The sequence below is a fragment of the Rhipicephalus microplus genome, chromosome X (genome assembly GCF_043290135.1).
Source record: "Rhipicephalus microplus isolate Deutch F79 chromosome X, USDA_Rmic, whole genome shotgun sequence".
Taxonomy (NCBI): domain Eukaryota; kingdom Metazoa; phylum Arthropoda; class Arachnida; order Ixodida; family Ixodidae; genus Rhipicephalus; species Rhipicephalus microplus.
In genome coordinates, this window is record NC_134710.1 from 162,720,185 (window position 1) to 162,740,996 (window position 20,812).

Sequence of the window (20,812 nt, forward strand, 5' to 3'; positions counted from 1 at the left end):
GGTCCGTACGAACATACTGTACGTCACAAACTTAACTACCCGAATTTGTTAGCAGCCTGTGAAACATGTCGCTGATTTCGAGGGTCCAAAAAACGCCCTAAGAGAACTTTTTTGTCATAGGCAGCTCGTCGAATCTCGACACTTGTTTAGGCGACATATGACTACAGAATTTAGCGCAGTCAGTGCAGGGCTGCACAGATCATAACAAAGAGGAGCCAGAACGGAACTACATAGACCAGCGTTTATTGGCAATAATTTCATGTTTAGCTGGTGCAGAAACTGTCTGCTCGGTGTCATTGCACTCACTGCTGTCCTCAGTACACGTAACAAGTTCATCATAGAAGAGATAATGCCGTTCTTGTTAGGAGTATCAAAACAATGGGTGTTCGCAAAAGTATATGTGCTTCCGAAGAGCTTCACGGCATTGTTTTATGTGTTTTCGTATTTGTTTTGTTCTCGTATGAAAGTTCTTCTAAAAGAGAAAGCGCCGCTGCAGGTGCAGTACGTAGCTAAAAAAAAAAAAAGAACCTGGTCGATGCTCGGCGTTAACGTCACCGAGGAAGGGTTGCGAAACATATGGCCGCAACGCTATTGCCATTTAGGAATGACCTGAGGACGTTCTGAAAGTTTATCAAAGGGTTGTAGAAATTCATAGTATTTGGGGTCACAAACTTTTTTCTGCCTGCGTAAGTGTACCCATTAAATCAAAACTGCAGTTTGGTTGAAGAAATCATCAGAGGAAAAAACGCCTCTTAAATTTCATCTATCTATCTATCTATCTATCTATCTATCTATCTATCTATCTATCTATCTATCTATCTATCTATCTATCTATCTATCTATCTATCTATCTATCTATCTATCTATCTATCTATCTATCTATCTATCTATCTATCTATCTATCTATCTATCTATCTACAAACCTACCTACCTACCTACCTACCTACCTACCTACCTGCCTACCTACCTACCTACCTACCTACCTACCTACCTACCTACCTACCTACCTACCTACCTACCTACCTACCTACCTACCTACCTACCTACCTACCTACCTACCTACCTGCCTACTTACCTACTGCTTGGTATAAACCAAGATGGGCTCAATCGGTAGAGCGTAAAACGCGTAATATGAAGGCTATTGGCTCAGACCCTACTGACTAAAAATTTGCTTTTTTCGTTCGCTTTAAATATTTTCACTTAAGTTCAAGACTGCACTACAGTTAACACAAATAAATATTGTCCCCTATACTTTCCTTGGCTTACCCGTTTTTGATTTTATTGGTTAAAGAATCAGCATAGGATGGCATGAGTAATGATAATAATAACGGCAGCTTTATGTCCCAAAACCCCGGTATTACTTATTAGAGATGCCGTAATGCAGGGCTCTGGAACTTTTAGCCGTCACGTGTTTATGATGATGACGAATATCACACAGTACACGGGCTTTCGCCACCTTCGAAATGCGACCACCACGGCCGGTATCGAACCCGCGACCCTCTGGTTAACAGCCGAGCACCATAACACTTGCTCCACCACGACGGACTAGGATGACGAGAGTGTGCAACCAATATGAATGAAAGGTCATGACGTGACTAACTCAACATGCATTCTATGTACAGGGTGATCGTTCACAGCAACGGTGAATACATCATTAGTATTCAAGACCTCATAGAAGCTGATGTGCTGAACCTAATTCGGAAAATAATATTTTCTTTAATAATACCAATACTACACGTCATATATCAAACACTTTTCTTGTGAAAACGTTCAAGTTTTAGTGGCTCTAATACTAATGAGGCGTGCTCCTTGAATGAGGCTGCCCCAGTACATCCGGGAATGTGGCATGCGATATATGTAATTTCAGTTTAGGTACAGTCAAAATAGACATTGAAAACTTTGTGAGAAGTTACTCTGCGTGGGTCAAGAGAGAGAAACGCAAACTGTTTGTTGAGTTAATGATTTGTAGAACGCATGCAAATGCAGACACACGTTCTGGAATGAGCCACAACAATCAGCCACGCTATAGAGATCCTAAATAAAAGTATCCCATGAGTAGGTTTGTTGATGGTCTTCTAACACCACTTGTGGTGATGCCGTGCTGGCCTGATTGTTATTCCCACGCGCCAGTAGGGCACCCGCGTCACGACCCCGTGACATGTCACGGGTCGTCACATGGGCACGACACCGTGATGACCCCGTGACACTATGGTGTTTGGCTGCTGACCCGACAGACGCGGGTTCCATACTGGCCGCGGTGGTCGCATTTAGATGAAGGCGGAATGTTAGTGGCTCCCATGTACGTACTGATGCTAAGTTTAACGAGCTTAGGCTGGAACGAGATAAACGGTAGCGGTGGTTTGTTCGCGCGAGGCTCGTACTGCCAAAACACACGATCAGTTCCTACAAAATATCTTATATTTGAAAATCTTACAGTCGAATCGTTCGAAAGTTTGTGTGTCACTTCTGTGGGAAATAAAATATGGCTATAAGTTGCCAAGGTTTAGTAACGACTTGGTCGGCGTGTATGTACTTCTTGTCTACGATAACAAAAACATCTACGTACCTAGAGACTCTGATGATACCACTACCTTCTGGAAGGCTGGCAATATGAACAAACCACTGCAACATTTCAGCTCGTCCGACTCTAGGCTCGTCAAATGTAGCATCACGAACATGTACCTGTAAAATGCTTTTGAGAAATCCTACCCACACAGGCAACAGATAGTTTCCTCAAGCAGGTTGATCGTTTAGAGGAGGCAGGCTGTCCACAGTACATTCTAGTGTCTGTGGAGGAGAAGATGCTTCGGAAGTCGTGGAGCTGCCACTTGAACGACGAGAAACACCAAGAAAATGTTAAGATAGCCATGATTTCGTATGCAGGACACATCAATAATGTGAAAAGGATAACCAAACGTGTATATGTAAACGTGGTCTTCTCTGCACCGTTACAACTTTCAAGGCTCTGTAAGATGACCCGCCCTTGTCTCAGAATAGATCCGGAATGCACCTTGAAACACAAAACGATTGCGTCGATTGTCAGGCGGGTGTGCTTCTTGAGATCTCTTTGTCATGTGGTAAAATTATGTCGGTCAAACCACGCAGTGCCGGAAAACCACATAATAACAATGTGAGAAATGGCCGAGAAGGCCACCTAGCAATTCATTGCCGTGATTGTCAGTGTAGTCCTGACTTAAGTTACTGAGTGTTTGTCACCAGAAGCCACGATAAAGCTGTAACATTAATCATTGAGGCCAAGAAAATCATCGAAGCAGGTGGTAAGTGCGTTTGCGTGGCTTCCATTTGTCTATCACTAAAAGATGGCGTATCTAAATGCGACGACGCATTGAGGTCCCTTGACCGCGCATGGTGTGGGGAATTTCTAGAATGAGCTGTAAACTCTTGTAGATTTACGAATACAAGTACGCTTGCAAGGTACGCACCACGCCATAAATCATAATTTTTGTCAAGTAGGGAACCACCCGCTACGCCTTTATTCTTCACTCTGCGGAGAGGGGCACCCACTACGCATTTGCAAGGCCTTATTCGCACTTTGTTGATGCGCTGGCAGATGACGATGATGAATTCGGCTGAGCCCTTTATAATAAGTTGGAAGCATTCAATAACCCATTACGCAACTCGCATTTTGTCAAACCAGGTTAACGAATTCACACTGTCTGATGCCAGGTTGTTAGTTTGCTCTTCTACACTCTATACTATATACACATCTTATTAATATGCGTAGAGTAGAGTCATATAGTATAGCGTCTGGAAGGAACCACGTTAAGATGATCCTAACGTGGTTCCTTCCAGACATAACGCCCATATATATAGGCTGTTTTTACAAGTGAGTTTTGAGCCCCGTCGCGGCTCCGTGGTAACATACTGGGCTGCCACGAATGAAACCAGATCAAGTTCAAACACCATTTCATCCGGAATATTTTTTTCTTATTTTTTGTTATTTCGAGTGGTCGTGGTTACGGACACAGGCGGCGGACAACTACAGCGCCAAAACAGCTCTTGTTGTGATCTTATAACACCTCTAACTGTAAACCGGGAATAACAACTCATGGACAACTTAAAATATAAACTTGCAAGAGTTGCAAGCACTGCTGCTTACCTCAGGGGTTCAAAAGTCAGGCGTTTCAGCTTTGGGGATATTTTCTATAGTCGAATAGGCTGACCCTCCAATATGCTGGACCAAAGTTCCAGTTGCCCACGCGCCATACACGTTTTTGTTGTCTCATTCCTATATTACTCATCAGCCAAGCAATACAATATAGCTTGGCCCCTAATGACCTTGACCTTTCTTTTGTTAATCCTAAAGCAAATGGTGTAAAAATGAACCCAAGACCACCGGAAAACACAAAATTCCAGGATGAATCCCTATCAGCTAGATCAACTATCTCCCTTTCTGTGTTTCACTCGTTGCGTTACATCCCCCCCCCCTCCACCTGGCTCCCCATGAGAATTCTTTTTATTCTTTCCGTACGCATTTGAAATCACATTAGACTAGCAGCAAAGACGTGTAGACGCTGACCCAGGTTCATAGTTTCTAATAAAGTTCATACGAAATGAAAAGTTGTCTTATGAGCTAGAGGTTGAAGTTGGTTTATGTACATTTATTCATTAATTCATATACCCTAAGGGCCCATGTGGGCATTACATAGGGGGGGGGGGTAGTTACAATACTGCAGGGTTATGTTTACAAAAGAAATGTTTACACAGAACATAAAAATAAAAAGGTCAATGCAAAAGGCACAAGAAGTTCGCATCAAAGAAAACATAGTAATGGAATGTAGCACTCGGTAAGGCATGACACAAGGTAGGCGATAACAGATGTAATAGTGGCACCAGACTAAACAAAAGAAAACTACAAAGTGTTACAGTTCTACATTCCGCATCTCCTTTAATTTGCTAACAGATGTGTTGTGATCACGTACTGTTACAACATCGCTTGGAAGTTTATTCCAATAATAAATCGCAAGACACAATGGCGAGTCACGAAGGAACTTAGTACGCGCAAACATGGGTTGTATTTTCCAAGCAGACTCCACGCGTGAGAAAATGCGATGAGCTGGTTTAGTCTGTGAATGTAAAAAGGATGAATCGCTTTTAGCTTACCCCACTCTAAGCTCGTCACTCTAGCCATTTCTCTTCCCCTCGAGTTAGACAAAACGGCTTCAACATGCATTTGATCGCGAAGCCCACTGTTTTGAAAAATAGACAAGATTACCATTAGTACAACTACTTTTAATTGACATTCGGCACTCTTTCGTTGATTGCTATCACCCAGAGAAGTGTTTTGACTACTCATGCATATACTACATAAGCAAAGCGCTTCCTATGACTGATCAAAACAGTGCACAAAAGCCCTATTGGAGGCCCGCGGCTGCTCTCCGCTGTACAAGCGCCGTTGTTCCATCTGACAAGCGATGCATCATTGCAAGGCTCAGGCTGACCGCCGGTCTGGGCCTCAGGCACACGGGCGACGGAGGCGCTAGTTCACCGCCGTCTGTGCGCAGAGCTGCAGGCCACTCCTCGACGCCCGTTTGCGAAGACCAGTCGCCGCCCACCGGAGCACCTTGCCAGGTGCACACCACTGTTCACACTCGCATCCTCTCCGAAAGACGGCAGAGGAGCCGCCGCAGACAAGGGGCACTTGTAATTTTTTTTGTCTTTTGCGTGCCGGAGAGCCTGAATATTCTTCGCGTCGGAGGAAGCATCTAGACTTGAAAGATGGGGGATGTAAGCAGCCGACTTCAAGGCAACGACGATGATGGGCAACGTGAGTAAACCCTTTCACTTTCGGTTCAAAGAATAACCACACGCGCAGCGCAATAATTTGTGAGAAAGGATGGAGTGGAGCCCAACAAACGGAAGGCAAAATGAGTGCTACTGAAGCCACACTCACTTTGCCGTTTTAAGCAGCATATGGGACGATCACTTGTAGCGTTGTTGTGATGAGGCGCTTCCCATAAACAAGATACTTTTGAAACGCTCCCCAAGTTTGAAAACCTGCAATATGTGACTCTGAAATCATCAGTTATGGCCCACAAGACTTGGATGCTAAGTATTTGCGTACGTTGTATTTTTAATTACTAAATCATTTTCAACATTTTACTTGCTCAGTGGTCCACAGATTCAATTATGTATATGAAAACAACGCCACATTTTTTTTTGTAAGCACAAAAAAATTATATGGTCCTGACCAACACATAGGCCTTTAGTAAGGCTTATCCATATTGGAAGCCTTGAGCCGATTTCAATGCTTACACGTGTAACGCGTCTGTCCAGACCTCCTTTCTTTCTTTTCAGAGAGGTCGTACATATTATACCCGAGATGAATAATGAGATGGGGCTGGAAAGAAAACAACGGGCAAGTGTTTGTAGCTGCGCCTTGGCCTTCGTTTTCTTTCTGCGGCTCCGATTTTTTCGATGTACTTCTTATTTTTCAGTTTCTGCTTCAGTTGTATTTATTATTTTGTTTTGTGTGTTCAAAATATAAAAATCGCCTTAAATGCAATTTTCTGCATCTCACCTACAAAAATCATCGTTCTTTTTCCACATTTCCGCTCTCTTAACGGCGTTGTTGTCCAATTATTTCAGTGTGAAGACTTTCTTTACTGCAAATATGCGCTCTCTAGCAAATATTGCTGGTATAGACATTGTTTTACTGGAAGGTGACATTATTTAATCAGCGTGCGTATAATCTACACAGACATGTAAGCATAATTTGAAGAATTTCTTCGCTTAGTCAGCTGAGACGATTCAATTCGTTGATAGCATCACAGTAATCTACCACACGAATTATCTTACCTTGCATTGATTGACGCATAAAGAGGTAAATTCAGAAGTATAGGAAAGAAGCGTTGCTCTCTACAGGCTTGCAGATAATGTCTGTAAGTGTTTTGTGTTTGATGTATTCTTGTCTAGTCCTTTACGAGTCATTTGAAACTCTATGTTTGACTGGCTGGGTAATTGATGTGCGTGTTACTCTTTGAAGGACACTTAGCTCTTTTTTGTCTGGTTTTGTGTAGCCCCATATATTTTTTGAAGTTATTTGTTGTTTGACCAAGAAACAAAGTTGAGCCCGAATGTGATGCTCCTTTTGGAAAGTACGTCGCGGAAAAAAAGATTCTTCTCCGGTACTTAGGGCAGTGCACAATGCTGATTATACAATACACGCATCGTTTAAATATTTAATTGAAAGTTCACTTGCTAGTGTAAGACGCTGGTGTCGCACCCCGTTAACTGAAGAAATCACACGTGGCTGCTTAAAATTTGAAACATCTTCTGTGAAGGTACGACAAAAGCTCGTTGATTTACAAGATATGGCACCCTTTGAGGGTGAAGCGATAAAAAAGTCGGAACACAGTGGAGTGACTTTCGACTGCATTTTGAGGAAAAGTAGCATTTTACGCAAAAGCATTCAGCCAGCTGGCACTGATCACCGTACTAGCTATTGCTGTCAAAGCGAAAGATGGTTGGCAATTTAAGATAACTTGACCACAAGCGTCAGAACTGTTAAGGGCCGACGCGTGCAATAGTTTTTTGTGCTGAAGCTGTGAATAACATAAATAACCGACTATTTATATGTCATCAGGGAGAAGACTATGGGCCCATATTCATGAGCATAACTGTGCTTACAGCCCGTATGCCCGTGTACGCACACACACACACACACACACAACACACACACACACACACACACACACACACACACACACACACACACACACACACACACACACACACACACACACACACACACACACACACACACACACACATGTTGGGAGAGAGAAAAAACCGCCACAGTGGTCTAGCGGCTAAGGCACCCTATTGCTGACCCGCAGGTCACGGGATCATATCCCAACCGCGGAGGGCACATTTTCGTTGGAGGCGAAAATGCTTGAAGTCCGTGCGCTTAGACTTAGGTGCACGTTAAAGAAATCCAGGTGGTCGAAATTTCAGGAGCTCTTTACTATGGCGTTTCTCATAATTATGTGGTAGTTTCGGGACGTTAAGCTGCTACAATTATTAATTAGAGAGAGAAAGACATCACAGCTGATAAATGAGTAGGTTCTTCGGAAAATGGGGAGTCATCTTGCTTAAGGTGCGTCTTTTTTTTCTTATGCTTGCTCCCACAAGAGAAAGTAACTGTGCACATCAGACAAATGCTTTCAGTTAAATAATTATTGGGCTATATATGTTCATTTTTAAAGAAAGAACCATTCACAAAAAACGCCGATGCCGCTCATTGCATGCCACGTTAAAACAACTGACTAATTTCTCGTTCGGGAAACTTCAAGAGCATTGCTGGGCTTTTTGAGAGTTTTCAGGCACACATAATCATGGCATATATAAAGCAACGTCCCCTTTGTGCCTCAAAAACGAACAGAATATTTCAGATGTAATTTTACTTTAGTCGCCCTGGTAGTAAGGTGAACAGCACTTTGTTTAGACGCATGTGCTTTAGAATATGTAAGCCATTGCTGTGCCGAGAAATGAAGTCTCTCTGCCGGCGGAATAACGAACGCCAGCACACCGTGTATATCTATCTGCCTTTAGGCTATCTACAGGACCATTATAGGGACGATTGTGCTCCTTGAGGTGAATGTTGTGTGATTACAGTTCTGCGCAAATCAATTCCTCTGCTTCATAAGTGTTACCTCAAGAAGCATTTCTGTTCCCTTTCACTCGGCTATGCAATGAAACTATTCAGCATACAATCGTCTGGCGCACTTCAAGAAATTCAGGCTTGACTTTTAAGGGTACACTTTTCAAAAGACTTTCTCCGTGGTGTGTATTCTGAAACATAGAGCCAGAGATACTACTTTCCTCCGACAAAAAGAATTGAAGCTCGGACAAGTTGATATGAGTCAATTATATATTATTAACACCACATGCAAAAATAGGAAGCGAGACAGAACAACCAGATAATAACATATCAACATTCGTTACCACAACTGTGGGTACACACACCGTTTTCATGAAGTAATGGAAAATCATACAATCCAGTTAACCCATGAAATTATCGAAGCGCAATTTATAAATACGTTGGGGGAAATGTGGATTAGTGCACCCTCTATTGTGCTTTCTAATAAAAAATTCGATCACCTATACCCCCTACTTTAAGGTAAAGGTGACTGTACGTTCAAATGATGTCAGATGATGTGGCAGCGACGAACGCGTCTTTCCTTGCCTTGCCGCTTTTCGTTCGTTTGTGCACATTCGAAAATATTTCCTGAATTAAATGTAATTGGAAGTAAGCGCCTCTTGCCACTGCTTTTTATGTCCCATTATTTCATATGCGCTGTTAACACTTACTAAGCCGCTCTGATAATTATTCATATTGAACGTTAATGCATAAGTGCGATGGGAGCATACGACCAAATTGGTTTGGTCGTATGCCATATATTCGAAGAAATTACATGTTATTTCCGCTAATGTTAGTGACTATATACGCCCCAATAACATTAATGATTATTCAAGATTGACATCCACGCTTTGTATTAACTACTGCACTACAATGTCGAACGACTCTAAGTTATCATCGAGCAGGCTTTTCCAGCGCCAGTTTGACAAGATGAAAAATTGAGAAGCAATGAGACAGCAATAAGTGCTGTTTTGTCATCGTCCATTTCATTCAGAAAAATCTTGTTCAAGATAATGAACTAACCAAGTCACACTAGAGTCTTGAAGTCTGAATTATCGGCTAGACTTTTCGAAAAGTTTGCTTTCTGACCTTGCCGAAGCGTTGAAAGTTAAATGAAAGAGAGTAGAGATGCATATTACTTTAAACTGTTTACTAAATAATGTATCATTGTTCGAAATGTTTGTGGATGTGTAATACACAGTAACTCGTTAGCAACGGGTCACATAGCAAGGAATTCTAGCAATTAAAATTCAGCATTTTTATATGTGGCTGATAATTCTGAACCCTATACAAGCAATCCACCCTGGTAAAAAAATGTTGCTTATATGTGCGCTCAACCCTACTTGTAAGTAGACGAAGTATTTCCAGAGCCGCCATGAATCCAAGTAGAGAAAATTAAACTTTAGGAACATCAAACATTCTCTTCAGAATCACCGGGTCTATGAAGAATGCTATTAAAGAGGTTGAGGTGTGTAATCACAAGTATGGAGTAGACACATGATGCTTGAATGAGTTTGTAATTTTGTCGTGATGCAAGACATTCAAGGAAGTTCATTGGATAGCATCAGTTCCCTGTCTGTATACAGCGTAGATCGAACTTAACAGACTGTATGCGCAACGGCTGCAGATGTCAGCTTTTTCTTTTGAGGAATCTGAGCATTTTATTCGACGTGCTATGCAATCCTCAAGAAAAGGAGCCCGATGAGAAATTGTTCTAATTCCTTTTATTTCTTTTTAGAGTGGTAGACCCCTTACACTATTACTGAACCAGCCGATTGTGAACGGTTGACATTCAACAACAACAAAAAAAACAGAATCAAGAGGAAGGCATTGCACTACCCCAGCAAGAATTCACCGCAACATGAGAAATTCGCTGTAACCGTTAGTTGAGGGCGAACGCTTAGCTTTTGCGAGTGCCACAACAGATTATAACAATAATGTCACCATTCTTCTCCAGAAGTTCATGTAATGTAATGTATCTGTGAATTTTAAGTGAAGCCTTGATAATACAAACAGACACTTTACTACCATTTGCAACCAGAACCCTGCAACGCTTACGAATAGCTAGCTATGCCGGAAGAAACGCTGAGCAGGGCTATTCGTCTGTTGGGGCAAAGCGATTTACCTTAATAGGTTAATAGGCTTAATAGGATCATTACTCTAACTGGTGGTAGTAGTCCAAACAACCGTTAGCATTTCCGCTTAGCCTACAGCACTGCAGAAAAAGAGAGAACAAAAAATTGACGGGCAAAAAAATTGAAACAACATTAAGACCGGTCGTGCTCAAGGCCACGAAACAAGGGCTCCATCTTGCAGAAATGCGAACGCTGGCCATTTGCGTCGTCCCGCCATTGTTCCATCAACGATAGTGCGACGACGTTGGCAGTCGAAGTAGACTATTTTCTCCCCTTTGTTTCGCCTGCACCTGTTATGCGAAGTTCGCCTACGCATTTTCTGTGCTTTCAAGTCGCAGCGAACCTTGTATTGCTGATATAGCGTCGTCTCTGCTTCAAGACATGACACCACGTTCTGTATAAAGTCCTCAAGGGTGTCACATGAAGGGCAATGGTCACTGCAAAACACCTGTTGACTGCAGCTGTTTGGTATAGCGCATATTTTTTAATTGAAATGCAAATATAAAAGAAGACTTAATCGCCTTGCAGAGTGGTGATGGATACTTTACTAGATTTAGGTACACTTGGAATACAATTTATCAACTGTGTCCCGCAAGTGTCACGCGCACACCAAGAAGAAACAATAAAAGAAGAAAATAAATAAATAAAAACTGCTTACTCAAACAATGCACGCTATAACTCATCAGCACGCTGACTTGACATGAGTAGAACAGTTAATCTGCTGCTAAGTCTGCATCTCCACAGTATGGGATAGACCTGCTTAAAGTTATGGCTATCTAGCTGTTCAGATTGACTGACTTCATATAAAACTAAACAAAAGATATATTCATAGCGCACAGAGACAAGAAAAGAGGAAACTAAATTGTGTAAATAAATTTAAATAATCACACAGAGATGATATACGCGTTCGCGATAGCGTTCATTGATTTCATTTGGGGTCGCATGTGGTGGTCTATGTAATTCCCTTGATGTTCTCCACCTTTTTTTTTACACTTTCTTTTATATGTGATTTCGGAATCCCTAACACTTCATAGAGCCCCACAACGGTAGCGGAATAGTGGAGCCTCGCTTAAGTGGCCCTTCTCGCGCTCTTCCAAGGGCTCATGATGAACACACAATGGTCACTGGGAAGGGAAATACGGGGCAAGAAAAACGTCCTCTCCACCATTTACACCAGCGTATCCATAAGCAGGAAATCACGTCAGGAAGATGTTACGATATTATGATGATAATTATGTCTATGGGCATTCCATTTGAAATGAGAAGGTGGTTAACAGTCACCTTGCTTGTTGGAAGTAATTATGTTTTAGTGTACATCTATGACTGTCTCAAATTTTCGCCCGTGACTCCTTTATACTAGCATTTTTAATGTATTGTACAGTCACCAAGTCACCCACACCTGTAACGACTCTGTTCCCCTTGATCTCTTCGCCACTCTTATGTCCGCTGGTATACTATTTATTAACTTAGCTTGATATTTCGACCGCATACCATTAACGCAAAGGGCACATCTACTCTTAGGTATGTTGCAGGGAACGGTTTCGCAGCTCTATTTACAAAACTGTGTTTTCAGCGGTCATTACTGGGAGCTCCAGTGGTACCGCGGGCCCTCAGATGGCGACATAGCCAAGAGTATCTTCCCACGAAGTAGAGGATTGAAGGATAGAGAGAGAGGGAGAGAGAAAGAAAAATGTGGTGAGGTTAGTCGGAATCGAAATTTTTGCTTTTCCACGCTAAAGCACGAGGAAGGGAGAACAGTTGCTAACTGGCCAGGCAAAACAATTGACAAAGCCATTTCTACAGTAAAAACGTTGTATGCCATGTGAATCACTAAAGTCAGCGCTGCGCTGGTAAAAAAATGTCAACTCTTGACGAAACGTTTAACCATATGCGTTGCTTTCCACTAATCAGTGTTCCAGCTAAAGTGGTCGAATAGCTTTGGTTTAAGGCCAACGTGGACCGAGAACTTCAAACGTTCGTATGCGAGAAAGAGTGCGCGGAAAATCAGGGACCCTAACCATGAGTGCCTCAATTATATTTATACTGATGTTTTTTATTTCATACTGCCAAATTCACGCCACAGCTAACGAAAGCACATGTGTGAAAATCGTAAGCGTGTATGCGAAGTTTGTCATAACGTCACGTTATGTCATACCAATTTTGGTATCGATACCACTATCCAAATGGTCAGGAGGGCTAACAGTCGTGGGCAGATAGATAGATAGACAGATAGATAGATGAATAGATAGATAGATAGATAGATAGATAGATAGATAGATAGATAGATAGATAGATAGATAGATAGATAGATAGATAGATAGATAGATGCTGAAAGTGCTTGCAGTACGCAAAGAAAGGCTTCGCATTGAAAAAAAAAAACAGTTATAATTCTTCTGAACATATTTGTCACGAACGGAAGGTATGACTGGCGTGGTAGCACTGAGATTACACACAAACAGGTGGCGGCTACAGTAGCTCAGATGTTGGCACGCTTTAAAACTTGGTAATCCTTTCTATAACGTGCTAATCTGGCATATAGTTGCTCCGGTGTTGAAGCGAGCAACTTCGTCTTTGAATGAGATTTTGTAGCTTGTCTAGCTATAAATATTCAATGGCTAGATTCAGGATGTCACTTGCATTGAAGCGAACACACAAACGACCCAGCCAGCAAGCCATTCATGACGAGACGGAGTAACGAAGCGCTACCTTCGCCTAGTCACGTAGAACGACAGCTGCGACACCCCTCTCCAGCGAACCACGTGGCATGCGTCACTTGGAGTGAGGGAAACACAAGGACAAAATAGTAGCGGCTGCGCCAGTAGCGTCTTAACTTGCCGGGAGCCAAGCGCCAAGTTTGCGTCTCGAGCTGTGCAGCTCTTCTTTTGCCAAAGACGGTCAGACGTACATCCGCGGCCATGTCTGTGTAGAGCACGCGAGGAGCCGGTTTTTACTCTGTGGGGTGAAACCTTGAGGCAGTTTTGGGCTCTGAAGTGCTGTATCAGAAGCATGTGTGGCCTAGCTGTCAGGCTGACCACATTAAAGCCCGAAACTGCATCGAGGTATCGCCTCACGGAGCGAAAACCGCCTTCTTGAGGGCTCTACGCAGGGGTGGATCCAGCCACCCATATTAGGGGGCGGTCACTTGAATTAACACCTGAGAGGTGGGCGTGGTCATTACTTTTTGTTTCTACTAGCACAAAAACCCTGTAATGGCATAAATACTGTTAATGTGTGCTCACAATGGTCCCACTCATTTGTCCTAATTGGGAATAGCAGGTGGATGGCAAGCATTTAGGAGAGGGGGAGAGAGTGTTGACAGGCTTTGGGGGGGGGGGGGGGGTGATCACTCTTCCCACCACCCCTCAGGATCCGCCACCTGCTCTACACAGACATGCCCACGGCTGTACCTTGCGTGGCACTAGCACACCGGAAGTAAAGATCATTGCGACGCGATCAATGACTTTGCGAGATATGGAGTAGCTTTTGCTCTAAAAGCACCACAATGCTTTAATAGCCTTTTAAAAGGATATAAAAGCGGTCCTTGGAGAATTGTCTTTACCGACACAAAACTGGGTACCGAAATCATCGACACCAACTAATAATAAGGAAGAGCTTTTGTAAGACGTCTGACAACTGACACAGAATGTTTCATGGAATCTTCACCACATTGGTCACAGGCTTTGGTGCCGTACATTTTTTTATACTGAAGGCTAGAGCAGTACTGCTGAATACCCTTTGATCCCACTTTCACGGTGGAGGCATTATAAATGCAGGACCCAAGAGCTGTTTGCATAACATTATTGCATTTGTTCAAAGTAGCCCTGATGTTACCTGCATGCAGACAAAATATGGGTCCAGTGAATGTAGCTCGCGCCTGCAGGCATCTTTCCGATTTATAAGTGCCTTAACGTGCAATCATACAAGTTTTATTACGGGAATGCATGGGAACTCATGTGTTTTTAGGTTCTACCTCACCGTATTCTATAAATTTTGTTGATTTAAATGACAAACTAAAACCTGGCGCCCCATTAACGGTTCCGTGAGAAAATATTTCAGCTAATCACGATGTGAGAATTATTATTAGGGAAGTCGGCTGACTGAACAGAAAAACGTCCTCACGAAAGAGAAGTTTTTGTGAATTCGGCCCCAGTGCATCTCTTACACACAGCTTAAGCCTTCCTTTGGGACTAAGGGATCTCTACGAGCGCGCGCTTCCTGGTGATGAACGAAGAAAAATGATCGCCGTTGATTTGCTGCCAACGTCGATTTTGTTTTGAAAACTCTTCATCGGTGTTCATACAGTCGGCGCTTGGAGGGTTGAAAGGAAAGAAACTAAGGCCTGTCTGGTTTAAATGTAAGCTCAATATTTGAATCCATGGTATGAATTGTTAAACTAAGTTGTATACGCGTGGGCTACAATCGGGTACAAGAAAAGAAAAAAAAAACGCGGCTTTTTGCCTTCAATGATCCTCCTCCAGCCAATCGCGTCGCCGCGCCATCACGACGTTGCTGCTGACCACAGCACTCACGCGAGGAAACAAGAAGCATGGGCATTCTGCATGCACAGACCGCAACCCAAACGAGCGCCTCTGCTGTTCGCGACTGCCCATCGGCGTCGTCAGTGAAATCGCACTCTCGAAAGCTGACTTTAGTGCCGTTCATCTGAACTTGATTTCCACGGAAAGCATTGTTTGTGGCTTTGTGTGTTCGGCAACGACGATCGCCGTAGTGTTTAGTTTGCTACATAAGCGTCCAGCGCTGCCTAGAAGCAACGGCCGATATTAGTGCCATTGATTGGTGCTCCAATACCCGGTGTGATACAAAGCTGTTGTCATCATCCTCTGAGGGCGTTTTGTCTTGAGCGTAAAGTGTTGCGCGTTCTGTCGTTTTGTTTCTCCTGTCATTGTGGTGTGCGATGCTTCCCACGCCTGTTGTCAGACCAGTGTCTGCGATAGGTGGCGATAACTGCTTTTTGATTTATCATTGATTACGCTAGAAGGTTGTTAAAATATTATGATTGTGCAGAGCCCATGACGTTAGTGGGTGGCTCTCACTTATTGCTCCCACGAAACTGATGACTGTCCGGTTTTATAGTATCTCAATGTGTGATTGCTTCCTCACTCATCGTTCATCGCTCGTCGGCGTTCAATTGCGCCTGTGTCTGCGCAGGCGCTGACTTAAACGATGTCGCTGTGGTTGCATTTCACTATTCCAGCTGACCAATAATATATTACACGTGTTGTATTCTAAATGAGAAATAAAAGAAACTTTTCTAAAAATTCATCTCCGCTCAAAACGAAGCTTTCCCGGGGAACTTCTACACGGCGTGAACAACTGCGGCGTGAACACACCTGTAGAGGTTTGGGTACAAGTGGTGCCTGTAGGCGCGAAGCGGTCGGCTGCCGCGTCATGGTGACCCTGTGATGACATTAGCCGGAGGGGGCTTTTCGACGACTAAAAACCGCTTTTAAAGAAGCTCTGAAACACTTCTTTGAGTAACCATAAAATCAATTCACTGGAAAAGCACATTTCCTCACAAGTTCAACACCGCAACATTTTAAGAACCCGTCCAGTACGAGTGGAGATACAAAGATTTGTCACATGCTGCAATCACATTCTCTGTTCTCTTGTCCTGACGAAAGCACTGGAAGCTAAGCAGGAAGAGATGGGAGGGGCAAACAAAAAACGTCATGTGCGCCTCGTGACCTTCAGCACTTTTTTCTGCGAATGCGCGGCTTTTCCAGTGCGATCGCACGCGCACTCGTGGACAAGTAGCGGCCTCCCGCGCTGATCTCTGTAACGAGCGAGCGCGCCATGTTCAAATCAGCCAATGGCAGATAGAAGGGCTGACTACGAGTGATTTTTGGGCTTATTGCGTAATTTCTCGAGAGAAGAGAAAGCAATTTTTAGCTGACTTCGATATTTTATTGTGAATTCCAGGCCGCCTGCTGCGCTATAATATTTGGCTCGCGTTTTGTCGGGAGCCTGTGCTACCGATCTGCAGCATTTTCTGAGCATGCTCAAAAAGTGTTGCAAGGCCCATTTAAGTACCGTCGGCGTGCATACAGGACGCGTGTGATTGTGAAGCATGGAAGCTACTTTCACTGCATTTCAAAGCAGAGAAAGTTCTTTTCTCTCTTTTCTCAAGTAGAGGCGTGACTGTGTGGTAGACCATCCGCTTGCCACGCAAACGACGCAGGTTCGATCCCCACTCGAACCCTGGTTTGGTCCTCGCTCTGCTCCAGGATTTTCTGTCATTTATTTTAGGAGCGAAGCTCCTTAAGGCGTGCCCCGATTGTCCTCTGTAGTAACCACCTCTCCTGAGTTCTTGAACAAGCCATAGATGGTGCTACTGGTACTATATAACGAATGCATATACGCTCAAAAACGCAAATGGTCCGACTCAAGAAAAGACAAGAATGAAAGGGGAATCTTATGAAAAGAAAATTTTCGTCACACGTACGGAAAGGAGAGAGAGAGGGAGACGATTGAACGACTGTGATCGCATGTTCTGCCGTACGCCAGATAGCAAAATAGAAGCGCCGTTCAGGCACGTGCGCGTTCAGAGGGTCGGCGGATGGACAAGGCTGCTGAGCGGCGTGCGCACAGGGCGGCGGCGGCTCGCGCTCGAAGAAGAAACCCCTATGTGGGGGCGCGCGAGGCAGAAGCGTTCCCGAAGCCGTGCGGCGTTGCTTTAGATCCCGATGTACGAGCGCGGGAGGCCGAAGCGGCGTGGTAGTGGCACCCGCCAGGCCGCACGAGAAGCTGTACCTGGCACCCAATCTTCCAATCGAAGACGTCAAAAAGTTGAACGACCAGGACATGCACATATATGACAGGCCGAGACTGTTCCTGCTCGTCGGCCACTTCAACATCGCCGTATCAGACCCGAACAAGCATTGGTTGATGCAATACATGACGAGCAGGTACGGACTTAGGTGCATCTCCTTCGATTACCCCGATCACAAGACGATCATTAGGGGAATCTGCATTGACGTCGGGTTTGCAAGCTTTCACGTACAACCAGTGCAATAACCGCGTTCGGTGAATTTCACCGACCAAAAGGTGGTCATATCGAAGATAAAACGAAAAGCGGAATTAAGAAACGACATTGTTCAATAAACACTGTTTAATGACGTTTTACTCACAAGTTTCATTTAGGTGTGGGGCGAGGTATCTTAAATAGCAAAAGCTTCGCCCTATTCTTGGTCATTCACCCCGTGGATATTCCATCATTTTTTTAATCGTTCTCAATTTTTCAGTCACGCATAAGATGATGATTTTTCGCTCACAGCCAACGACGCCGACATCAACGCCGATGCCGGAATTTCTGCGAAACGAGCTCTTTAACGCTATCGCGTTGATATGCGGGTTTTTACATCCCAATACCACAATATGATTATGAGACACCATAGTAGAGGGCTTTAACATGCACCGACATCGCACAGTACACGGGGCTCCTTCCATTTCGCCTCCATCGAAATGCAACTACCATGGCCAGGATCAAACCCGCAACCTCCCGGTCAACAGTTGAGCACGGGCTCAAAAACAAAAAAAACCTCTCTGTCTGTAATGTTTGTAAACTGTAAGAGAGAAAGAGAGAGAGAGATGAAAAGTAAGAAGGTTAACTGAAGTGATATCCCCGCTTGGTTTTCTAGCCCTTTCTGCATAATTCTTATCTTCCCGGGAAAATATCGACTACAGGCACGTTGTCACACTTGCATATATCCAAGGCTGTGAGAATAAAACTCACCGCTCCTTCATAATTGTTCCCGAAAGCAACCGATACAATATTCGGATAACGTGCACCTATATGCTAAAGAGAGAATGGAAGGATAACTTGGAATTGGGCAAAAAACACCAGCCTAAAAACTAGAACGCACGAGCTTGAACAATTTTTTTTGTAATCAACTCGAAGCAAGAGCAAGTACAAATAAACTGGCGCTACATATTAGGGTTTTATATGCGAAGCGCCTTATGGTCGAGGTCAATCTGGTGTGCGGCGTGACCACCCTTGCAGCGCATGCACGCCCTTCCCCTTTCCTCTCCTACACTCTCTCTCTCTAATTTCTCAATGCCAACGCAGGCAGTGTGATACGCGTGTGGTTTCCCCACTCTCTCCGCTCGTACGCTCGCCCTATCCCGCATTGCAATGCTGAAGCAGGCAGCGTATGCTAGCAAGTTTAACGCGATAGCGTTAAAAAGCTCGTGTCGCAGAAAACCCGTCGCCGGCGTCAGCCCCGTTGCTGGTGAGTGAAAAATCGTTCGTGCGTCTGTGACCGAAAAATCAAGTTACCGAGACAGCCGTGAGAGGCCGCGACTTGTCCATGCGTGCGCGCGCGATCACACTGAGCAAGCCGCGCATTCGAAGAAAAAAAGTGCTCAAGTTCACGAGGCGTGGTAGTTTTTTTTTTTTTTTTTTGCCCTGCCACCCCTCCCTTCTTAGCTTCCAGTGTTTTCGTCGGGACGAGAGAAGAAATAGTGCAATTTCAGCATGTGAGAAACCTTTGTAACTCCACTCGCACTGGAGGAATTTTTAAAAATTTTGCGGTGTTGAATTCGTGAGGCAATAAGCTCTTCTAGTGAATTCATTCCATAGTTACTTGAAGAAGTGTTTCGGGGCCCCTTTAACGCATTTTGTTCGACAGGTGTCACGACTAAAATGAGCCCCTTTGACGATATTACCGCGCACTGGTCCAATCTACCGTGTGCGTGTTTGTGTGCGGGCGTGTTTATGTAACAAAACATAGGAATAAGTATGCACTTAGCCGTCGAAGGGCGCACTTGGAGCCAGTTTTCGCTATCGCGTTCAACTCTTAAAGGCGAAGCTTAAGGGTCCCCATAATTTTTTTATTAAAGAGAGCTAGTGCTCGCGCTGTGCAACCGCTGCCATCCCGTATATATAAGCACCGAATCTTGACCTCCAAGGTAGTGCCGGTAGGAGATTTCTCGTGTGCGTTGTTGAACAATAAAAGTGTGCAGCCTGCGCGTTATCTGAAAGCGGATTGTAGATCTCTGTGTCAAATCGGGGTCTTCTGTCTCTCATTGCTCATAAGCAGTGATTGGCGTCATCTGGTAGGAAACACAGGTCCATCACTGTGTGCTTTGCGCCTCACCGGGTATTTCTCCCGCGCAGAGCAGCGAGGAGCGCCAGCGTCAACGTCGCCGCAAGTGTAAGAGTTAGCGCCTGCTGTTTCGCATCTAGACATGTTTCCCTTTAGCAGGAGATGTATATTTTTTCAACAATCAATTGTAAATAATTTATCACCTTTCTGCAGCCGGAAACCCGAACGAGGTGGTCAGAGTGCGGAACGTGGACATGTACGTGACGTACAACGCGGAGAATCACTTCACGAGAGGATTCGCCCGGACTAAATCACAAAAACCAGCCCCTGTCCTTCGGCGGGGGCAGTCCTTCACAATAGTCATCAACTTCAACAGACCCTTCAACCCGGAAACGGACTCGTTGTCCCTCTTCTTTGGCGTCGAAGGTAAGCAAGTAGAATAAACAATAAGTTTCATTCATCGAAGAACAATATAGGTGGTAGGAAAGCAATGATCTGTTAGTTTTGTACCAGAGTTTAATTTACAAAACTTCTTCTTCATGCCAGCTGTTTTCGTTCACAAGCCGACTTCGCTAATAATATCTATGACGTCGCCATTACATGGCAGCTGCTCTTATACCCAGATTTCGCGTTGGGGATTTTTTTTATGGATACGGGCCCCACTTTTAGCACCACCTTGAGGTTAGAAACAATTCGACTCAAATACATGTGTAACGCTTCCCATCGTAGTAAAATAGCCGACGTGAATTCAGTATTTTTTATAAAACTGCCCTGCTGAACGCCTCGCGAAACTATTCTCTCTCCCAGGGTACGCCATAAATGCATAAAGAGCATCTTCGCAAACAAACTAAGAAACATAGAAACACACTAACTAGCTAAGAAACAAACAGGCAAACAAACAAACTAACTAACTAAACTAATTCTGAAACAAAAGAAGGGGAATATTTCCG

The 20,812-nt window shown here is 44.0% G+C and overlaps 1 protein-coding gene across 1 annotated transcript in view; it reads left to right on the top strand.

The window, feature by feature from the left end:
• The first annotated feature begins 5,593 nt into the window (after nt 1-5,593).
• The window catches only part of LOC119177106 (annulin), a 52,519-nt gene continuing 37,300 nt past the window's right edge, over nt 5,594-20,812 (top strand). The window contains exons 1-2 of the mRNA XM_037428492.2: nt 5,594-5,788; nt 20,076-20,288. Of these exons, the coding sequence (XP_037284389.1) occupies nt 5,740-5,788; nt 20,076-20,288 (262 nt within the window). The 5' untranslated portion in view covers nt 5,594-5,739. The remainder of the gene's footprint in view (nt 5,789-20,075; nt 20,289-20,812) is intronic.